The sequence below is a fragment of the Periplaneta americana genome, chromosome 17 (genome assembly GCF_040183065.1).
Source record: "Periplaneta americana isolate PAMFEO1 chromosome 17, P.americana_PAMFEO1_priV1, whole genome shotgun sequence".
Taxonomy (NCBI): domain Eukaryota; kingdom Metazoa; phylum Arthropoda; class Insecta; order Blattodea; family Blattidae; genus Periplaneta; species Periplaneta americana.
Window position 1 is genome coordinate 116,748,844 of NC_091133.1, and position 23,895 is coordinate 116,772,738.

The 23,895-nt window shown below is 32.7% G+C and overlaps 2 protein-coding genes across 37 annotated transcripts in view; both read left to right on the forward strand.

The window, feature by feature from the left end:
• LOC138693499 (glutamine--fructose-6-phosphate aminotransferase [isomerizing] 2-like) overlaps nucleotides 1-12,527 on the forward strand; it is a 149,122-nt gene extending 136,595 nt beyond the window's left edge. For all 4 annotated transcript variants that reach the window (XM_069817509.1, XM_069817511.1, XM_069817510.1 and 1 more), the window contains 2 exons: nucleotides 2,841-2,932; nucleotides 11,943-12,527. In XM_069817509.1, the coding sequence (XP_069673610.1) occupies nucleotides 2,841-2,932; nucleotides 11,943-11,964 (114 nt within the window). In that variant the 3' untranslated portion in view covers nucleotides 11,965-12,527. The remainder of the gene's footprint in view (nucleotides 1-2,840; nucleotides 2,933-11,942) is intronic.
• Nucleotides 12,528-18,739: 6,212 nt separating this feature from the next.
• The window catches only part of CaMKII (Calcium/calmodulin-dependent protein kinase II), a 502,734-nt gene continuing 497,578 nt past the window's right edge, over nucleotides 18,740-23,895 (forward strand). For all 33 annotated transcript variants that reach the window (XM_069816423.1, XM_069816436.1, XM_069816437.1 and 30 more), the window contains exon 1: nucleotides 18,740-18,960. In XM_069816423.1, coding sequence (XP_069672524.1) covers nucleotides 18,896-18,960 — 65 coding nt within the window. In that variant the 5' untranslated portion in view covers nucleotides 18,740-18,895. The remainder of the gene's footprint in view (nucleotides 18,961-23,895) is intronic.

The following is a 23,895-nucleotide window of genomic DNA, read 5'->3' on the forward strand; positions in this document are numbered from 1 at the left end:
AATGTTAATAAATACAATACAATATTGGAAATATTCTTAGGAGAATAATTTTCGTGATTGTGTCGATAAGCGCAGATCCAGATCGTCTCTAAGCCCTAATTTCTAAAATCTAACTAAATTGCATCTGTGTAGAAAATGTTAGTGACCAACCACTTATTTTTCAATTATCAGGAAATATTCAGACTTATAAGCCTTTAATCATTCGGGAAAGGGAATACCGCATTTATGACCGGCCATAAAAAATTGCCTGCAAGCACACTGCAACAAAACATTGGATTGTGAACCCTTTTCTTGAACATAAAGATTGGCCCTTTCCCACGAAGAAACCCTTCAACTTCTTGAATTATCATCAGACAAAGGACTGGAAAGTACATTTAAATCTATGAGTAATTCGAAATTCTAGATAAGAATGAAAAATGAATATCCAAATTTACATGAAATAGCACTCAGGTTTCTTCTTTGTTTTTGAACCACGTATCTTTGTGAAACTGCCTGTAACTTTCTGACTATCTCCGTTTGGCTGTCACTTCAATTGATCCCAGAATTAACAAGCTAACAGACAGAAAACGGTAATAAAAGGCTCACCAGCCTCGCTAAAATCTTAAAAATTCTCAGGTGTAATAAAAAATAAAATAAACTACACACTAAGGTTAATTTTTTCAATAATTTATAATTATTGCTGTATTAATATGCTGTGTTTTTAAATTCATCATATTAATAATTGGTGCTAGAACTAGTATTTAGAATTGAGAGGTTCTTACAGTTTTATACATATGTTGCATAAAAACATTTTGCGTGTGTATGTGTGATAAATGTTTTTATGCTCGACCATGCCGAAATGTAGTAATTATACACCTGGTAGTAGCCCTTTAATGCACCTCATTAAAGTACACCTATTCATTATAGTTCAGTTGTTCAGCCAATGAGAAATCACCTTTGTAGCATTATAAAAGCGCAAGTATCGATTATTCTCGGATATGCAATCGAAAGACAACTAGCGAAAAGTCACGGAGGCTGGAAATCCAATACTGTCACAGAAGGTTATGTTCTGTTACTATAATAATTAGCGTTAATTGCAAATAATATTCAAATAAATTCAATTTGTCATCTCGTTTTTCAGTTCTAAATCAATTTCGAGGTTATATCAAGACTAATGTTCATGTTATTCTCTAGATTATATCAAGGTCAATGACATTCGTTCCTCGGAAAAAATAATACTTTCGCGTCTGCGCACATCTCACAATTTAGAAGGTCAGTTCCGCTCCTCACTTACATAACCATAACAGGAATACTTATAAATAATTTCAAGTTAGAAATGTGGTCGAGCATAAAAAGTCGTATGAAACTTGCCTATAATGGTAATTAAGACGCTCGTATGAAAATTATGAAACTCACTTGCGCTCGTTTCATAAACAAACATACTCGCGTCTTAATTACTACCATTATAGGCTCGTTGCATAATGTACTATGCCGACGCCTTGAAGCATTTCTTAAAAGTGGAGTAGATGCTTCAAAAGAAATTTTAAGCACAAAGAACTGTCGATACTGCCTGGAATTATGATTTGTCAGGGGACCCAGGATTTATATAGGTGACCCTGTACAAGAATAACAAGGGAGAATACAAAGAGAACAAGGGGAATACAAGAAGAACGAGAGGGTTGAATTTTTATGTGACTGTCAATCAATTTCTTCCCCTCCCATAATACCAAATGAGGAGAAAGACGTGAAAAACAACGAAGAATGTGTGATACTAACATAATTTTAGTGCAGCGAATATTGGAAATGTGTCGTCTTTCTTGTTAGTATTACCACAGTCATCATGATGATAGACTGTTATGTTTGTGTTTACCTTGTATTGTATTGTATTTATTAACATTCCATGGTATTCAGACATGCTTACAGCTAGAATATGGAACAAGTCAAAAAATTTAATACTATTATAAAGTCTTAATTTATAGTTACATTCTAGATGAAATATATATAACAGACGAGATTTACAATATAGTCTACTAGTACAACACAAAGTTTTAGTATCAATTTCATGAAGTGTTATTGAATGTCATGAATTCACCTACAGAATAGAAGGCGTGAGAAATTAGGTACTTCTTTAATTTGGCCCTAAATAATTTTATGTTTTGAGTTTCATTTTTTATATTGATAGGGAGGCTATTAAAAATTTTTACTGCCATATAATGCACTCCTTTTTGATAGCACGATAGACTTTCTGATGGAGTATGAAAGTCATTTTTTTGACGTGTATTTATGCTATGAACTGCTGAATTAGTTACAAAGTTTTCACGATTACATACGAGGAAGATTATTAATGAAAAGATATACTGACAAGCCATGGGCATTATTTGTAGTTTTTTGAAAATAGCCCTACACGATTTCCTAGATTTGGCACTTACTATTATTCTAATTACTCTTTTTTGTAATAGAAATATATTTTTAATTACTATACTTGTGTCATCTGCAAATAATATGGGATGACCTACATCTTTTATTAGGGGGGCAAGATCATTTATAAACACTAGAAAAAGTAGGGGACCTAATATTGATCCTTGAGGAATTCCATTATTAATAGTTCCCCATGTCGATGTAGATTTCATACTTGTATTGATTTCAACTTTCTGTTTCCTATCTATGAGATATGAGTGAAACCATTGGTGTGCAACATCTTTAATTCCATAATAATCTAATTTATCTAGCAGCATTTTATGATTTATACAATCAAATGCTTTGGATAAATCACAGAAAATCCCTCCAACTTATATTCCTAAGCTTAAAAAGAAGCTGGAGTGTGAAATTATGGGTATGTATGTATGTATGTCTTGTTACAGGGCATCCTGACCGTGATTCCCATGCAGCTGCTCTCCTATCACATTGCCGTGCTGAGGGGATGCAACGTGGATTGCCCGAGGAATTTGGCAAAGTCAGTTACTGTGGAATAACAGCAACATAAGTTGTTCTGTTGCCAACAGCATTTATCTCCGTTTACTTATAAACGTGAATTCAGAAATTCAGAAGGCGGTTTTTAATACAGACAGTTGAATTGCTACTTTGAGATATTACTTCCTCATTTTTAGATTGTCAACTGAAAAATGGCAACATTGCAACTGTCAAATATGTATTAACAGTGTAGAGGTGACCAGGTGGCATAGAAAATAGTAATGAAATTTGAGACTCTGGTGTAGCTATGAAGTTCTTGGGTAATAAATCAAGTTGTGGGAACTGTGTCCAAAGTCTGGAACTCCCTACTACGGTATTCGTATGTCCATTTATCTTGGGAAGCATAATACTACATTGTTAGCGTGACGTAACAGCCATAACTGGTAAATTAATCTTTCTGATGCATTTAGTTGGAGGTCGAAATGTATAAATGTGACATGCTTCAATTGTTTCTCTCTTCCTGATGATGAACAAAAAGATTAGAAACTTTGAACTCAGTTCCTTTCACAACGTAGTTCAGTACCAAAAAACTTCACTCAGAAACGGTTTTTCAGGAAGTAATTATATCTAGAAAAATTAGAGTTAAAATGTCTGAACTATAATAGAGCTTTTCAGGGCAGTTACTGTAAGGCAATTAAAATGAAAGTAATATTACTGTATTGATATTTAATTCCAACACATAATGGTAAGGTTTGTATCTAGTGTGATATTTTTTTAATTTTCATTGCTGGTCATCGGGATGGTTGGAGTGTAAGGCAAGTGTATATATCTATTTTTTTTTATGACCCATTACGGATGAAAGTTTTATTTTGTAATGTCAGAGAAAGTGTGTTTCGAATGTCTGGAGTGGGTGACTGATTTTATAGCCTAGAGTCAATATATTTACATGGGAGCAATGAATTTTATAAATCCATATTTATATCTAAAACATGTTTAGAAAAAATATATATTGTGGTTTAAATGTGAACTTGAAATTCGTTTACTTACTGTTGAAAAATAATTTATCTTGTTAAAATGAGATACCGGTACCGGTATTTTCCCCCTGTTAATATCTTCCATGAAATATATTTATATGACCACGGAACTATCATATGGCACTTCAAAGAGACAAAACGAAAAATTCAGTAGTAATAGGTAAACAAACGGGACAGGGGTTCAACCACAGGCGGCAGATTTCCGGACACTGATTACTTCATCTAAAGCAGTCGGTAGTTTTCAATGCCCAGTCCTAGCTTACAATGCAGTTGCGCTGAATGCTAGTTATGCCATTAGGAGGACCTTCATCCACTAAACTTTCTATTGGCAACATTTTAACCGCATATGCAAATATATTCATTTGTCACATTGAATAATAAACAAGGCCAAGTTTTCTTGAACAAATTTTTCAAAATTTTCTTGAAAAATAAATAAAATTTCGTATTTGTGGTTAAAAATGTGATAGTAATTTAATGAAAATTTCGTGGTTATTTTTTTTCTTCACCATGTAATGTCCATACACTCACATAATCTTAACTAGCATTAATTTTATATAAGGCATTGTATGTGCAACATTCTTGGAGAAATAGAGCTGTCAATAATAATAATAATAATAATAATAATAATAATAATAATAATAATAATAATAATAGGCTAATAATAATAATAATAATAACAACCCTACCCCATTATCTCTTGGCTTAGTTGCCTCATGAATGATGCCTTGTTGGTGTCACTTATGAGGTTTAAACCTGTCTTCGAATTTCTGATTTATCCATCCATACTTACATCTCTCCTCTTCCTACTTTTTCCTTCTTCTTCTTCTTCTTCTTCTTCTTCTTCTTCTTATTATTATTATTATTATTATTATTATTATTATTATTATTATTATTATTATTATTATTATTATTTAGTTTAGGCGTACATCATTATGTAGGATTAATTTATTGTAAATAAAACACAAATTAGGCCAATTTCCTTTTCTTTTCTTCTCTCCTAAAATTAGGGTCCGCAGAGTATTCATGTATATACAGTAGCATTATCATTGATATTTAAGACTTGTAGGTACCTTTCTAAATGATCGATATTTTTACATGTGATATTGTAGGCCTAACCTATTAAATTTAATGCAGTGGCAGTATAAAATCAATTTGTCGGAAGGTGAATGAGCTCAGAAACCATTTGGAATGTCTGTTCTAAATAAATCCGTAATTTTAATACCATTAGTTATACCGTACTATTTCTTCTAGTTTCTCCTCATCAATATTATAAATAAAAAATCAAACAAAAGACTAAATTGAAAAAGTCCAGTTTAGATACCAATTTGCGTAGGCTTGGTAGGTAATTTAGTAACGTAGTATTCGTGTCTCGTTGTGCTGTATGATTTTCGTGTTCATTTCATGTGGTACTTAATTATATTCTAAGTTGACGTATTGCTTTCAGGCACTGATATCTAACCCATTTGAACTGCATTGTTATGTATTATCTATTTGCTTTCGCTAAGAATGGAATTCTGTTGTTTTATTCCACTCTAAGTACATTCCAATTGGGGACTTGGGTAATAAATATTTGTTTAAATATTTGTGCTATCATCTCTTTTCTCTCCATCATATGAATTGTGATCCTATATGAAGAACCGAACCACATTCGGTTTCTTGAACAGTTTACAGCTCTACAGCTATGAAGTTAATCTGCTGTTCGTTACTTAATTGTACAACAGTTTTAATTTATGCCTTTCGCAATGTTCGTTTAAACTTTATCAATCATCAGTGGATGCGGAGTATCTGATGTTGGTTTATAGAGTCGTATTGCGCCAGTTAATGATTAATAACTTAAAATATCTTAACCTTAAAAATGTGTTCCCTGTATATTGTAATTGCGCGATTATTAGAAATCAAGAAAAGTGCCAATGTTGCCTGAGCCTTTAAGATCCAAAGCATAGGATATCCTATTTTTACCACTGCTAGGAGCGCTAGGTGATGAATGTACTAAATCAAAGCTCCAAGCTGAAGAATTATTTTTCCAGACATCTCATTTGGTAAGTAGTTGTAATAACAAAGTAATTACTATATTTGCCACAGAAACAATAGTTTATCATAATTCTTGAATGAAACATTGATTCAATTCTTTCTTTCAAAAGTATTTTTGTTGTGATTTTTTTTCAAGGAATAATGCCATCCACGACTAAAATGAAAGGTTTGATTTTATTTGCAATTATGGCAAACAATAGTAATAAAATTGTTAGTTTGAATAATTTGAAGGAAAAATTGTTCTGGGGCCAGGTATCCATCCCAGGATCCTTCGCTTAGCACGCAAATGCTCTACTGACTGAGTTACCCCAGGAACCATACACGACACCGTCAGAATTTTTCCTTTGTATCCACACAACTCAAATGAGCTGACAAGATGCCAGACCTCACCTTGAGTGCGCAGAAATACTGTGTGACTTAAATTGTGGCTTTCTGTTAACGTACCTCCAGTAATGAATGTATTATGCAAATCTGGCTTTCAGGTAGTAGCTTCCTGTAAAGCAGGTTTGAATAATTTCAAGGAAAAATTGTGATGGTGTCGTGTATGGTTCCCGGGGTAGCTCAGTCGGCGTTTGCGCGCAAAGCAAAGGGTCCCGGGATTAATACCCGGCCCTGGAACAATTTTTCCTTGAAATTATTCAAACCTGCTTTACAGGGAGCTACTACCTGAAAGCCAGATTTCCAAAATTGTTAGTTATCAAGTATTAATAAATTGTCATATTTTCTATACAATCCATTTTATATTTTTTCATGTCGAAAAACATTAAATTTCACAACAAAATAATGCTTTCATTATTATGATTAAAAAAAGAATTACAAAAATAAATTTTATGTAATCCTAGCATTAAAACACGCCTGTTGTAACGCTATAAATTGAGGAGCGTTTTTTCAAAAGTCTCTAAACGCCAAAATTTTCAAAACTGAGTTTTTGGAGGTTTTATGTCAAATTTATGTTATGCATATCCCTGCAAAATCAATTTTAGTAAAAGTCGACAAACGCTGTTAACTTATAAAGCATTGAAAACTGCGATCTTTTGCAAAACTCGATATTCGCCTCTTCATTAGTTAAAGCAGAAGTCGATAAACGCCAACCACATTAAAAAAGGACAGAATACTTTTGTAAAATTCATACTTGGAAAAAAAAAATGTTTTATTTTATGCAACAGACCACAATTTGATAGCAATCTACATGTAGGCCTAAAAGGTCAATAACTCAATTTATTTAAATCTATTTAAATTTGTATGGATCCAAATTACATTAGAACAACAATATGAAACAGAATATTAATATTTATGAGCCAGGTGTGTAGAAAGATCTTGGCTCACAATACGATTCCTTTTGAACTCAACCAATCAGCTTTTGTCTTGCTCTGCAGGATTAATTTTATTGTTGCTGATTGTCAGGTCGTTCTGAACAGCTGTGCCTCTGCTTCTAAATGATTGTAGTGAGAGCGTAATATTGTAAACTATCATAATATGAAGTCTGTTTCTAGCGATTCTGAAAATTGTACAACTGTTGTCGAAAGTGTAAGCAGTAGGAAGTCTAGAGCAAAGGTAAATGCACCTAGAAAGACTACAAAGAAAAGCAAGAGCCCTCATATTGTGTGTTCATATGGGCTTCCGGGTATACCCATCAATCCAAAAGCTTTGGGAAAAGAGTGCAGAGTAGCTGAGTCTTCGGTACAATAGAAAAAGTCTACCAAAAAAAAAAAAAAAAGTCCCCTGTAGAGTACTATGAAATTCTGGGTCAACATGATACTGTCAAAATATTGAATAAATACTGGGAAGTAAAGGATATGAAATCCAATATACAAAAAAATATCTGGAAGTCTAAGATGCCCTTCAAAATTACAGCCCAATGAGTGATGACATCAGTGGCGTAGCGTCAATGTAAGCTAAAAAGCTTAGCTTCCCCAGTTAATAATAATTTCATAATAAACCTGCAGTTTATGGAGAAAATTATTTATTAATTTTAATAGAATTTATATTTACGCGTTAAATATTGTGATGCGGCAGCTCAGGATTATTTGTGATGCAGCAGCAAACAAGAAGCCTGCACACACCAGCTTCCAAGCAGACCGGTTTCTTCTGTGTAATCCACCCTTCAGATTTTCCATCCGTTTTAAACTACCCTAGTCGCAAGGCTCGCAAAGAAGCTAGCTTTAACATTTAAAATAAGTAGTTTCCGAGTTATCCCTATTCGTCAGTTGTGTTCAGTTGAAGTGTCAGTGTGCATTGTGGCTGATATAATAAATAATGAGCGAAATAACAGTTCCTGACACTAATTTACTTGAATTTTTTAGGACAATTGTGTTATCAAGATTGACTTACGAACAAAAGTGTGATTTAAAAAACAAATGACCGACTCCCTTCCTGTCAATGAAGGACACAACCAAAAGACAGACGCATACTTACGTAATGATACTAATATTGTGATTTCTCTAAGTATGACAGGGAGTGAGCTAATGTTATACGTATACGTATCTATTTGTTAAGAGATATGTGTAAACCGTGAAATCATATTTTATTACGTCTCGTTTGAGGTCATGCCTTATTGGTGTTACTTACGAGGTTCCAACCAATCTTCGACTGCTGACTTGAAATTGACTACTATTTATTTTAAGACTGTATTTTTGTAATACATTTTCTCATATTGCATGAAAGACAACTTGAGTTAGCTTCCCCTGCTCAAAATTTCATGCTACGCCACTGGATGACATACAGAAAATCAAACAAGAAAGTACTCTTGTCAGTGGCGGACACCTACACTGGAGATCCCATTGAAGTTGAAGTATTGAAAAAGAAGACCTGTAGCCGGGCAATAAGGAATGCAGCTACTTTGCCTAAGAAGAATATGGTCAGTCAGGAGAAGAAGAAGAAGGTCGTCCTCAATCTGATGAAGTATTTTGGAATACCAGAATCTGCTAAAGATTTCTATAAAGACATTACTAGGAATTCATGTTAAATTTTAATGAATGTTCCCAATATTTTATACACATTTTAAATTTTGTTTAAGTGTGGGTATTTCAGACTGTAAATAATACATTTAGGTTATTTGGGCAAATTTGATCTTATCCTTTTTCCATATTAGTGATTCAATATTATCATCATTAATGAATGGAGTTTTGTGTATTCCTCCCCCAAAAAACTGTAATATTACTGTATTTTGTATTTTGTTCTTTGTTGAAAATAAAATGTAACAATCACAAGTTAATACAATATAAATGCATTTAAAATATGATAAAATCACATATAAACAAAAAATAAAATATCAGAAAAATTAACTAAAAAAATACAAAAAATCAGGTTTAAATGTTAACAAAATATGTGTCATGTTTCCATTTCTTGGCATTTAGCGGCTTTTGAAAAAATTGTGAACTTTACATTTTATTATTTTTTTCATCTTATAACATAAAATTTGAAAACATTAATTATATAATACAATTACTGATTTATTAAACAATATGATATAAAAAATCAAAATGTTTGTGGTAACTACTTTTTAATTATTTAAAAAAACGTTTCCTGAAAATTTTACTTTATGGCATTTAGGGACTTTTGAAAAAACGCTCCTCAATTGTGCACAATTGGCCTAATTCTGGCACTGGTGCCAGAAAAGGTTACTTAGCAACTAGCATTCCATGACGTCATCACCACCTTCACAACACAATTGAGGACATAGCTGCAATAACGGCTCATAGCCCCATAGGTTTCTCTGTTTTACCCACAAAGTTTCGTTGAGAAATGTTGAACAGTAATGATGATAAACCTGTTTATTTTAATATATTTTATGGGCCCTGCACTGTTTTTAAAAATTTCAACTCTGTATATCTCAGAACAGCATTTTGGAGTATGGGCCCTTATTGCAGCTACGTCCTCAATTTTAAACAATGTACCCATAAGGAAAACTTCAAAACAACAACAAAATAACATTGTCTTAGCAACTATGTAATATATTACGTCATATCCAGTAGGTACTCATGTCTTTACTACGTCATAACATTACATTTTGTAAATTTCGAATTATCACGTCGCCAGGAAAGCTTCAGAAGTTATTATAATAGTTTTTTTTTTACATATTTTAATGCTAGAATAGCATGAAACGTATGTAATACGTGTATAATCGTCATTATAAAAACTCGTTAAAATTAGCATGTGAGCTTACTCTTACATTCACTCATGCCATAAACATCAAGATTATACACTAGTTATGGTACATAAATTAGTGTTAAGTCCACCAAGATAGTAATATACATGTATTTAAAGTAACAATAAGATATATCTTACATACCCTTATATTGGCATGAAAAGCTATTCTTGTAGTCTGATGTTGATGAGACTTTTGATGTAGATATAGAGATTGATATAGAATTGTATTTCAGTATAATGCCCTGGAGCTTCCATTATCGTTGTTAATTTGGTCTACAGAACTTAATGCTTATTAAAATAAAATAAAATAATTTAAACACATGTTGCAGCAACAATTCGTTCTGAAAATAAAACTTAGCACAGCTCTTAGTTTAGGTTACAACTTTGAATCAAATGATCTATAGTATTACAAGGAATATAATCCCTTACATCCTTCGTTTAGGTTAAAGCTTTGAACAAAATGATCTGTTATTACAAGAAATATACCTGTACTCCCTTAATAATATTACATTGATTTAACTTCATAAAAATTATGAAATCCATTATTTCAATTACCGTACTTACATTGTTTCAGGTACTGTTGATTTTGCCACTTTTATATTTATTTCTTTATCAGTGATTATCCTAATCGTTGTATAGGCCTACCAGTACCACAAAATTTTGTATGCACATGTTATAGTCAGAGTTAATTTACTTGAATCAAAATGATTGATAATATTTAGCTTCTAAGAAGATACACACCCAATAATGTTTTCACACTCGGCACTCAAAGCACTTTTTGGAACCATTTTGCTTTTAGTAAAACTACCGGTAACAATGTATATGCTGACAGATGAATTTTCGTTTTATATCGCTATGAACCAACACTTAATCGATCGTGAAGACTATGAATGCCCGAAATCCAGACCTTGCTGCATGACTCACAACAATATGAAACATTCAGGCGTGTAATTGAATGCTCTAGATTGTGCGAATGTTTATTATCTAGGAGAAATATGAAGAGCTCGCGGGAAAAACGATGAATGTCACAGTTTTCTTAAGGTTGATGTCATTATCTAATTCAATACATCACTGCGAAATTTAATGTTGTTCTTATGAAAAATGGTAAAAAGGAGAATTATCACCACGAATACAGTAGTCCTTTCCTTTATTTTCTATAGAAACAGCACTACATCTTGCAGTTATAGACTCAATTAGATCATTATCTAATCCTTAACAGAAATGTGACATTCTTCGTTTTTCCCGCGAACTCTTCATATGTCTGGCAAAAACAATGATTAGTTGAATTTCGACCATAATCAAATTTATTGGTACCGGTATCAAATAGCAAATGATGGTCGATAGAAACGAAAATAGTCAAAGTCGATGACAATCAAAGCTGCATTGCTAGAACAGAAATAATGAAAGAACTGTAAATCCTAAGCTGCCTAAGCTGTACCTATCTACATTATTATTGCATTGAAAAACGGTCGGACTAGTTGACAGGAGGAGTGCGAAAAAAACATAGTCTCTCTGCCCTGTAATGTACTATAACTTTGAATAGGACATGATTTGGCAATATGGCAATATTGGCAGTTTGTTCCAACTATTACAACATTTAGATTCTTTTAATATTGGTGTACTGTAAGAAACTGGCAGGCAAAGAATATAATAAGGGAACAGAAATGTCAAGGTAAGAAACGGAGGCGATATTATTAATAACAACACTAACACTCCTTCTTGAATGAATTACAATCTTTAGAGGCTGTGCTCATTTTTTCACTTCAGTAACAATACTAATCTTTCTTTCATTTACTGATACTTCTATCTTTGTCAGAATTTGGCTTTCTGCCCTTTCAGGCAATATCAAGATATGTATTAAACGACACACGTTGGGGCTTGGATGACGTGGGGTCAGCACGACGCCCGGAAGGACATCCGTGACGTGTGAACTGCACATCAGTCCCCACCTAAGATAACAAGACGACAACACATTGACAACAGATAATCATCCATGTCTGGGTGGGATTCGAACCCACGACTGCAATCTCCAGGATGTTAAAGATGAGGCTTACTCATTGCTTACACCACCATCGGCCTAATATGGATAACAACAATATTCCTGCTTTAATTTTGATATTGATATTTATTTATACTAAATTAATTATACAAAACGTAAAAAATCAGGAACACCCATATGAGCAAAACTCGTGTTCGGGTGTAGTTCCATTTAACTTTACGTAGAATCAATTTAAATATCAATGATATGCAGATGTTTAATTTTTGTTATTGAACTTAAAAACGGGAAATGTTGAAAATTCAGGATGCATTTTGATTATGGAGTTACATAATCTTGGTCCTATACTAATACCTATACTACTATGTTTTAAACTTGACGTTGTGAAAAAGATTTGATCTCGTAAGAATAAATTAACGTTACATTTAGTATTGTAAATGAAAGAAAATGGTATACAATCTTCAAGATTTTTGTAATAATATTTCAATAATGTGTATTTGTATAATTGTTCAATCTTATGGATTTTAAATTCAGAAAAGATGACTTCATATTGGATGGTGGACTGAATAAGAGCTAAATAAGCTCTACGTAAAATAGTGATTGATAAAATACGGCGAAGAATGACAAATTTATAAATGATTTTACTTAATCTGCTGCATAGGTAAGAAATATGAGAATACCTTCTCAGATGCTTATCAATAATGATGACCAGAATAAAATTAAGCAAATCTTTGACTATATTTTATACTTATGTTATCATTTTTACGAACTTCATCCCAGAAATTACCACTAAATATCACCACTAATATCTCCAGCAATTCACATTGCTGTATGCAGCTATATTCTTCACTTTTACAAACTTAAGGTTTTCTTTGCTTTTGCTCATTATTGTTATAGGTACACTTATTTTTCCGTATGAAATTATTGTAATTATTAAACATATGCAGAATTGGAATGGCCATTGAAAGTGCCTGTTATGTATATCTAATAACAAAATAATGTAAAATATAAAACTTTAAACTTTTAAAAAAGTGTTAAAATTATTTTAAAAATATAATATACCTTATGCAATTGGATGGCACCAATTCAATGCTGGTTTTGCGTCTTTGTCAATGCATCAGCTCGTCTCGCTTTTTGTTTCAGTGTTTTCTTTTTTCTGTGGTGGGGGTAAGTCGTTTTGGTAATTGTGGGGGAGGGATTTTTTATGTTACCATTGTTTGTTTGTGTACTTGTTTACTTTTTTCTTACTCTGTTATCTTTCATTATCTATTTGTTCTTGTATTGTTTTGTATGCTTTGTCTAATGGCAGCCTCTAATTTGAGGAAGCTCAATAAAATAAAATATATGGAATAATGTGTGTGTTTTGAATTGTACCTGTGTGTTGAGTATATGTTGCTGAGCATATGTCATACTGCTTTAATATGTTCAATTGTGGACTTTTTGGTGAGTAGTATCTCCACATTTGTCAGTGATGTGTGCTGATGCATCAGTAGTTCACCAAACGCTAATAAAGATGCAAAAACAGCGCTGAAATGATACCATGAGATTGCATTAGGTACATTACCCTATTAAATAACTTTAATACCTTTTTAAAATTTTATATTTTAATAACATGTGTTAAAGTAAACCACAAGAAAGAAATAATGTACATGTATTGCAATAAATACTGCGTGTAAGTGTAGTGTACAGATGCTGCATGGAATTTATGATAATTATGTTTATTTATTATGTATTTTCCGAAAGATATTTCGCATTACTGTTATAGGATTCTGATACAGTATTTTACTCTTATCATTAATAATAAAAAATGTTGCATATTTTTTTAAAGCGAAGTACCTGCATATTCACATGTGTTTGCACCAAGCAAGGATTTCTGAACGTTTCATAATTTTATTATGTTTCCTCTGTTTCTTTCAATATGAACAGACAGCTGACTACACGAGAAGATGAAATTCCTGAGCAACAAGAACATTTCGAATGAATCTGCACCATCACCTCTATTGCAAGTGTTATTGTTGACATTTTATTCCCTGATAGAGTAACCAGTGCATCAGTATGCTTGCTGGAGGATAGTTACTTAGGCCGTGTCTCAAAGCTACATTTTCAGCTGAAGTGAACTAGATTGTTGACTAAATAGCCGGATGTTACGTCATAAGTTATGATCCAAAGCTACATAGTGCATAGCAATCAAGTCCGTAGTAGCTAGTAAACGAAAATGCTTGCTTGATTGCTGACTTGTTCGCTAAACAAACATGGATACCTCATCAGAAATTGGGGTTATGAAATCTGATAATGCTTTGGAAGTGAAATAATGTAAATATAATGTAGAATAACACGTTAACTTTGAACACTGACATTGTTAGTACCTTCTGTACAATGTTTTAAACATTATTGTAATATATTAAGCCCTCATCTTTTCCTCATAATTCGCAATGAAACTGCATTAGGACACTGCCCTCTTAATTCAGTGCTGCACCGTGATGTCATGGTTTTTAGAAAAATAAGTCTATGAAGAAGGCCATGTTTCAAGCATACATTTCCAAAGCTCCCTAGTGTGTAGTTTACAAGTCACCTAGTTGCTAGTCACTAGTGTGTAGTATGGACTTGAGCTTTGAGACACAGCCTTAATATGTTCATGTTTGAGATATTATTATTCCAAACAACTCGATTCAATTTTATTTCTTTATATCCGTATTGCAGGATTTTTTTCGACCATAATATTCTTTTAAGTTGCTTATATTTATTTCATTTTCTCCAAGACATTATATTATTATAAAATACGAATGAAATAAAAATAAATTGTTGTTAACTGCAAGCTTTTCATCATTCTCTTAATCCTTATACACCATTGTCCTCCATCTGCTCTGAACATGACTATAAAAATATGAAAGCAGATAAAGATATCAAGCAGCATATGCAATGAAATATGTAGTAAACATGAGAGCTGTATGGTGGGTATCCTCCGAAAATTACAGTTTCCCTAAAGATTCCGCTTCTCTATACCTCCATTACCACTATTGCGAACAGATTATATGGTATAATATATTATATTCCGTGTTCACTATTTTGATTGGGTGCTTAAAGTACTTGTTTATGTATATCCATGATGTCATCATCACAGGGCGAATTTAATTCTCAAGACATAGATAAACGATGTAGGCCATATCTCTTGTTGACATTGGGTATTATTCTTTTGTTCTATCAACAAATGAATGTAGCCGTGTATTAAAACAAGAAATATGTCATCCAAACTTCATTTTTTTTTAATATTTCTTAAGGGCGAAACAAATATTACAACATTTTTCTTGGTACTTACTTCCGCATAGGAGTTTTAGTTGGATAGGAGTATAGTTATGACATGATGATTATTGCGTGAGTGAATTTCTAGCCAATTTGTCACAATATGTCCTTGACCACATCTTCGCAATTTACACCTTAGCTTCGTCACTTTTTCGATTATATATATGCGAAATGATTGTTTGGCTGCACAACTATATAAAATAAAATATGTTTTTCCTACTCCTAATTGTCTACTTTGTAAACTTTGTGAAGATAATACTATAATGGATATGACAGACCTCAAGAATTGTAAAAATTTAACAGCTACAGATCTGTCATTAGGATACTGGGAAGCAAGAAGGCAAATGGAAGAACTCCAGTACGCCGAGCATTAGCAACCAATCAACCATATTCGATCACAGAAAAAGAAGACATGTTTCCAAGGAACTGGTACATTACAATAGCTCACCATTTTTAAGAGAAAGAATAGACAGTGATGATGATGATGATGATGATGATGATGATGATGATGATGATGATGATGACGATGACGATGATGATGATCTAAAGATTTTTAAATTAATAGAAATTGTTTCTGATCTAGAATTTTTGTAAATTGATATAAGGCAATATTTATTAATGGATTTTAAATAATGGATTAAATTTTAATATTAAAAAATGTTACTAATAAGCATTTATGTAATAAATATTTGTAGGTCGTTTACACAAGACAAAGTATAGAATAACAAGAAGTACATCTTATTTAAGAACTATGTAACTATTAATATTATAATTTTACATTTCATAATTATTTAATATAACAAATAATAATCAGGGACTTAATATTAGGAATTAAAAAAAATTAGAAAACGTTTCGACTTTGGCACATCTTTTTGTCATAATTATATGCGATAATTGGAATATGAATGAATATGTTGTGTTAAAGAACTAGATGTAATTGTTAATCATAATTGAATTTTTCATAATCACATATTTAATTCTATAATAGAATATAATGCTTCCAAAAATCTGGGATTTATTATTGGAAGTTAAAAATAAATTACAAAATATTTCGACTTTGACACAACATTTTAATTGTCATATACGCGCTAAATTGGAATATGCCTTAGTAATTTGGATCTCCACTTGCAAATCATATAGTAATCATAATCAAACTGGGAAAATTCAAGATACTTTTATTTAAAAAAGATCATTATTCGGTTTTTTATAACATTTTGTACAACAGTCTGCTTGCTGAATTTGATTTAATGTCTCTTGCCAGTTGCAGATTACTTGCTGAGCAACTTTTACTGTATAAAATATTCAACAGTCTACTGGATAATAATGAAATATTGCCACAAATCCAACCTAAGAAATCGCTATATTATTACACTACAAAAAGCCATACACCTCACCACATAAAAATTCACTATTGTTAACAATGTGTTCTAAATTCAGTAAATTATGTAAAATATAGGATCTAGATTTCAGCATTTGTCATATTAGTTATAAACTTTTCTTATTAAAATATTGAAGATATCGATATAAAATAATATTACCATCAGTTGTTACCGTACTCTTTAATTTTCATTTTTACATTTACATCTTGTCTCACTTTTTCATGTTTTTTTTTTTTCATAACATACATACATACATTCATTCATTCATACATACATACATACGGTACATAAGTGTTCTGCCCATGGACATGTCTTTCACTGCAAACCCAGCATTCTCCAATCTTTCTTATTTTCTTCCTTCCTCTTAGTCTCTGCATATGATCCACATAACTTAATGTCATTTATTATCTGATATCTTCTTCTGCCCCGAACTCTTCTTCCGTTCACTATTCCTTCCAGTGCATCCTTCAGTAGGCAGTTTCTTCTCAGCTAGTGATCCAGCCAATTCCTTTTTCTCTTTCTGATCAGTTTCAGTATCATTCTTTCTTCACCCAGTCTTTCCAACACAGCTTCATTTCTTATTCTGTCTGTCCACTTCGCATGCTCCATTCTTCTCCATATCCACATTTCAAATGCTTCTAGTTGTTTCTTTTCACTTCGTCGTAATGTCCATGTTTCTGCCCCATACAATGCCACACTCCACACAAAACACTTCACTAGTCTCTTCCTTAGTCCTTTTTCCAGAGGTCCGCAGAAGATGCTCCTTTTTCATAACATGTCACTATAATTTTGTGTTTTCTATTAAAATTTAGGGCTTTGCCCTGTTATAGAGACGTTAATAAATAAATAAATAAATAAATAAATAAATAAATAAATAAATAAATAAATAAATAAATAAATAAATGAATAGATGATGATGATAGTGATATGAAGATTCTTAAATTAACAATGTTAATTAATGGATTTTAAATAATGTATTGAATGATGATGATGATAATTTGATTAATAATAATAATAATAATAATAATAATAATAATAATAATAATATTGATATTGTATACCTGCAGTACAATTTTCTGACATTGCCAAAAATCTTAAAAATTAAATATTTGTATATTGAAATATAGGAAATAATTAGAAATAACTGTTAGAAATAACACAGATTAGAATGATCTACAGCTAGATTGAAATTATACAAAAAAAAAAAACTGGAAACAATAAAAATTGCAATAAACTACAGGTACCATATGAAATTGTACAAAAGAGTTGTGAATAACAGAGATTACAATGAACTAAACTGAGATTAATAATAATAATAATAATAATAATAATAATAATAATAATAATAATAATAATTTTTTTCACTTGGTAAGGATGATGTAAATAGTAGTAGACTAGTAGTAGTGTTGGGTATTGGTGGTGGTGATGTTTGATGATACTGTGGTAATAATGGTTCCTGCTACAGCAGCTGAAAATGGTGTTGGCTAAGGAGAGTTACATTATGCCATTTTGGCTATCTAATGTGTGTGAAAGTGGAGTTGGAACAGACAAACTAATACATTCTCTGGCCTGAATGAAATCAAAGGATAGTTGATAATTATTAATTTTTTTTTTTCAAATAAATATGATTTTCCATCATTAATCTAATTTATTACAGTATTTCTTTTCAGGTGCTGGACGTTATATTTGATACATATACACGCACACATATAATATGTGTGCTGTACATGTACGTACGCATTTATATCTAATGTGTGCGTGTGCACGATTGCGTTTAAATTTTAAGTACGTATACATAAAATAATCCTTTCGATATTGGTACGAGAGATTACATAATGTAAAATCAGTATTCTATGGTTGGCACTCCTGTCAGATGAATATCGTGGAGTTCAGTTTACGTGTTACTTGAATCTCAGTTAATATAGAATTGTAAGAGTTTATGCTTAAAATATTATATAAAAGTCATCATTCAATATATAATATTTGTGGGGTTTAGGTTTGTGATATGTAGCTTTTCACATTTTCCACGTAGTGTTATCGATTAAGTGGGATCTCTCAGTTGTCGCGCGTAGTCACTTCGCGTTTTCAGTTGTGAAGTAAATATTGTAGTTATCGGCATGGCTGCACCAGCAGCTTGTACGCGTTTTAGTGATAACTATGAGCTCAAGGAGGAACTAGGAAAGTAAGTTAATGCAATCTTATTCATATATTTCATTATTATGTGATTGGAAACTGCATCTTCCTTCGTCTGGTTGGGTCTATGCCAGACCTAAAGCAGACGACGCTCAACCTTCGGCTGCGGGACTTTTTGGGGGTGGGGGAGAAAGGTAGTCATTAAAAGTCATTCCCAGAAATCGGTCCGGTCATAGCTGCATACAGGTTTATGAAACGTCTAGCGTGCTCCACGATTCCGATATTGTTGGCGATTATGTTGTGTAGGTTATAGCATGTACATCGTTGCAGCTTCGCGGTACACGAAAGTAGGAATCGGAAGTGTCATCTTTCAAATCAATAATTCCAGCAGGATTTCATTTGGCAGGTGGTTGTCAAATAGTGCAATTTTCAGACCATTCACCGTCAAAATCTCAACGCAACATTATATTTAGTATTTTCATTCATGATGCATAGTAATTTTTGTTATCCGTAGATGAAATTATGACGTTTCAATTTTGGAGCCTTGCTTTCGTTGGTTCTTTTCCCAGCCAATAAGTCTCGAGAACGGTTTCCCTTATCTGGATGTGATCTCATGGACCAGTCTTTGAGGTCATTTGCAATGCTGAAACGATCCCAGACTATCCCAGCAGCTGGCAGTTGCATTATCAATTTCACAATGTCCATATCACTAACGATCCTGTAAATTAATCTCATTTTGCTTCATTATGTTATCTCCGTGGACTTTATCTTCCAGGTGTGATTTTTCTGACATGTTGCTTTTACTGTAGAAAAAAAATGAGATCCGCAAAATTACGAACTGGGTTTTTTTTATGTTACTTTGCCCATCCCACATGAAATGATGAAGGTGATTAGAACAAAAAGAAAAGTAGAAACAACATGTGCAAATTAAAGAAATGAATCTGCAAGCTTTCTATCCAGTTCATGACATCTATGTAATGTATTAATAGGTCATTGACCCGACATTTTGTGCGGACTACATTTGTCTGTCTAGTGTTATTTACAGAATAAAACGTAGCCAGCGGATGTAGAAATATTATAGAACTTATCAAATTCTTTTTTTTTTCGAGCTGTCACTTCTGTTTTACAAAGTCGTGAGGTTCTCGAAATTGGCGAAAATAAATGCTGTAGATTTATATTCTAATTGAATAAAAATAAACGTAATTTCATTACTGACAGTTTCGAAGAAAAGTAGAGGAATTCTACAGAATAAAAAGAAAATGATTTCTCGAACGCTATAAAAGCGTTCAAATTTCCTTTCGTCTGTTACCGTTCGCAAATCTTGCGAACTATGTGTTTAATTTGGTTTAATTCCTTACTACTTCACTTATTCAGATGAACTTATCGTGAAGCTGAGTCACGGTTCCCAGATTGCGACATATTTGCAGCATATACAAAAAGTCGTTTTCGGTAATTCCATATAATTGAAGGGGTGAGAATGAGATGATCCAAAGCCACACTTTTAACAAAAATGTTTTTTGTGCGGGTTCATTTCTTACACATATGAGGGAGCGACAAGTAAAATATTATAAATATTACTCAGCAAATGACGTAAGTATAGCTTACGCCGAAGAAATTATGACACCGCACCTAATAACATTGGACTCTAAACCATTACCACGCTGTCCTGTAAAATATTGTTTATGTGGCTTAGAACTATATCATTCAATTACTCATTCATTACAGTTTTATGGTCTAGATATTAATGTAATAACTATGTAAGCAATTGTATTCAATTAGAATTAGAGTCTGGCTGGGCGGAAGAGAAGGCCTACTGGCCTTAGCTCTGCCAGATTAAATAAATAAATAAATTATTATTATTATTATTATTATTATTACTATTATTATTATTATTATTATTATTATTATTATTATTATTACTACTACTACCTGAATCTGTCTTTTTTGTCTGTATATGAAGTTTCTGGGCAAAAATCGCAATATTTTGCTTGCTGATTTATTTTAAAAGAATGTCGGATATTAAATACTGGAACTGGACACACATTTTGACTTTGTAATGGAAAGGTCAAGTTTCGACGGAACATGTTTTAAAAATTACTACTACAGATAAACTGAATTGTACACCAATTTTAAAATAATATAAGGATGATTATGATGATGATTGATGATGGCGAATGCGCCCATGAACATAGTTCTGTCAGTATTATCACGTACGCCAGTCTGCTTGCTACTTTTTTAATGCTGGCAGGTTTTGTTAGTATATACAGTAGGCTTATTTCTATCTCTTACAGACTTACACTATTCTCATTCCATCGTTATCGCCGCATCATCTAATCGACTAGCCCATATAGCTTAAAAGTTGACGTTTCATCATACACAATAATATCGACGGTGATAAGGTAAAGGTCGTAACTCTAAAAAATTGAAAAATTAAAATTTTTCGCACCATACTATTTGACCATCCTACGTCATTATCTCCTGGCCTAGTTGCCTCATAAGTGATGCCTTGTTGGTATCACTTGTGAGGTTCAGACCTGTCTTCGTACAGTTGACTAAAACAACTATATTTTGCTTATGGCCATTGTACGTGTTTGTAAAAGAATTTAACTCTGAGACAATTACTGTTGGTATAATTTACATTTCTTTTAATAGGTATGTAACTTGGTAAAACGCTGTATCTCTTTCGGTAGGGGAAACTCGGCTAATTCCGCAGTACAGGTAATTCCGCAGTAGTGCATATGTGATTTTACTGCGGCTTTACAATAGCGTGAACGAAGTTTTGAGAGACTGTCAACAGGAGGCATGTCCACTGCAGTGCTATAGAAAAAAAATCAAGGATATTGGTCGATAACTCTGTCGGTAACATCGAAAGTTGACTGTTTTTTGTGTTTTGCTACACAGCTGTGAAGAAAGTGAGCATTGTTACATATAAATTGTTCATTTTATTAATATTTGAGGAGAAAAATTCGCTCCGGCGCCGGGGATCGAACCCGGCTCCTTGGTTCTACGTACCAAGCGCTCTAACCACTGAGCTACGCCGAATTTAATCCACAGCACCGGATCGAATTCTCCTCCTTCAACTATTAATTGTCAATATTACATAAATCATTCTGTAGGACAAATTAAAAAATCTATAATGTTTCTTTTATGTTACTTTCATAATGTATTTCATAATTATTTACGACTGCGGCATTAGCCAAGTCCTATTGCTGATTTATCCGCACTGTTGCGGAATTACCCGAGTTCTTTTTCAACTGTAATGTATGCACAACTAAATATATTTGCATTTTAATAGGATGTCTTTATCTCATTTGGTAATGCAAGGTTTCGTCCATGTCTACATACCTTGATAATATTTTTCAATAAACATTTTGATAAAAATATGATAGATTTACTTCTTAATATTGCGGAATTAGCCGAGTCTCCCCTGCTGGATTAGCATTTTACCGAATCTTGATTTTTATTAATAGTCTAATGACAATGAATTGACACTGTGAAGTCCTGTGGATTACTCATAAAAATAAATGTTTTTTAGCTTTTCTCAGAATTGTTTAAATTGAGGTTACGACATTTTGCCTCAACTCCGTCGATATCATATACATACTATAACTATAAATATAACATATCACATACATCACACATATATCACATATGCCAGATTAAATAAACAAATAAATATAGCTATATCACGTGCCTGTATCATATTATATAGACCTGTCACATCTATGTCGCAAAGATGTTATATTACCGATATGCCAGATTTATTGCAGCACAGTATATTTTTCTTGGTATAGGACATAGGAATTTAACATTACCATAAGAAATAAAACAATGAAGAAATAATTTAATTAGTGGGCCATGTTTAGAAATTAGCAGGCTTTGATAATTTGTAAAACAAGAGAACATCATCTATGGTTGCTAAATCAAAGCCTGATGTTCTCTTGTTTTACAAATGATTATAACCTGCTAATTTCTAAACGTGGCCCACTGATTAAGGTATTTTTTCACTGCTTTTATACAGAGGTTTATTATGTCAATGATAAATTCCTATAGCTGCACGCTTGAATTTTCCTTGCGCGTACGCATTCAATGTGGGGAGAATATCGAAAGAATCAAGTTGAAAACGCACGTTCAATTAAGATGCATGCATATTTTGTGTCTACATGGTGCGCCGTCTTGAACGTCATCTTCACTACGTATATACTTACTTACTGGCTTTTAAGGAACCGGGAGGTTCATTGCCGCCCTCACATAAGCCCGCCATTGGTCCCTATCCTGAGCAAGATTAATCCAGTCTCTACCATCATATCCCACCTCCCTCAAATCTATTTTAATATTATCTTCCCGCCTACGTCTCGGCTTCCCCAAAGGTCTTTTTCCCTCCGGCCTCCCAACTAACACTCTATATGCATTTCTGGATTCGCCCATACGTGCTACATGCCCTGCCCATCTCAAACGTCTGGATTTTATGTACCTAATTATGTCAGGTGAAGAATACAATGCGTGCAGCTCTCCGTTGTGTAACTTTCTCCATTCTCCTGTAACTTCATCCCTCTTAGCCCCAAATATTTTCCTAAGAACCTTATTCTCAAACACCCTTAATCTCTGTTCCTCTCTCAAAGTGAGAGTCCAAGTTTCACAACCATACAGAACAACCGGTAATATAACTGTTTTATAAATTCTAACTTTCAGATTTTTTGACAGAAGACTAGATGACAAAAGCTTCTCAACCGAATAATAACACGCATTTCCCATATTTATTCTGCGTTTAATTTCCTCCCGAGCGTCATTTATATTTGTTACTGTTGCTTCAAAATATTTTAATTTTTCCACCTCTTCGAAGGAAAAATCTCCAATTTTTATATTTCCATTTCGTACAATATTCTGGTCACGAGACATAATCATATACTTAGTCTTTTCAGGATTTACTTCCAACCCTATCGCTTTACTTGCTTCAAGTAGAATTTCCGTGTTTAACATTACC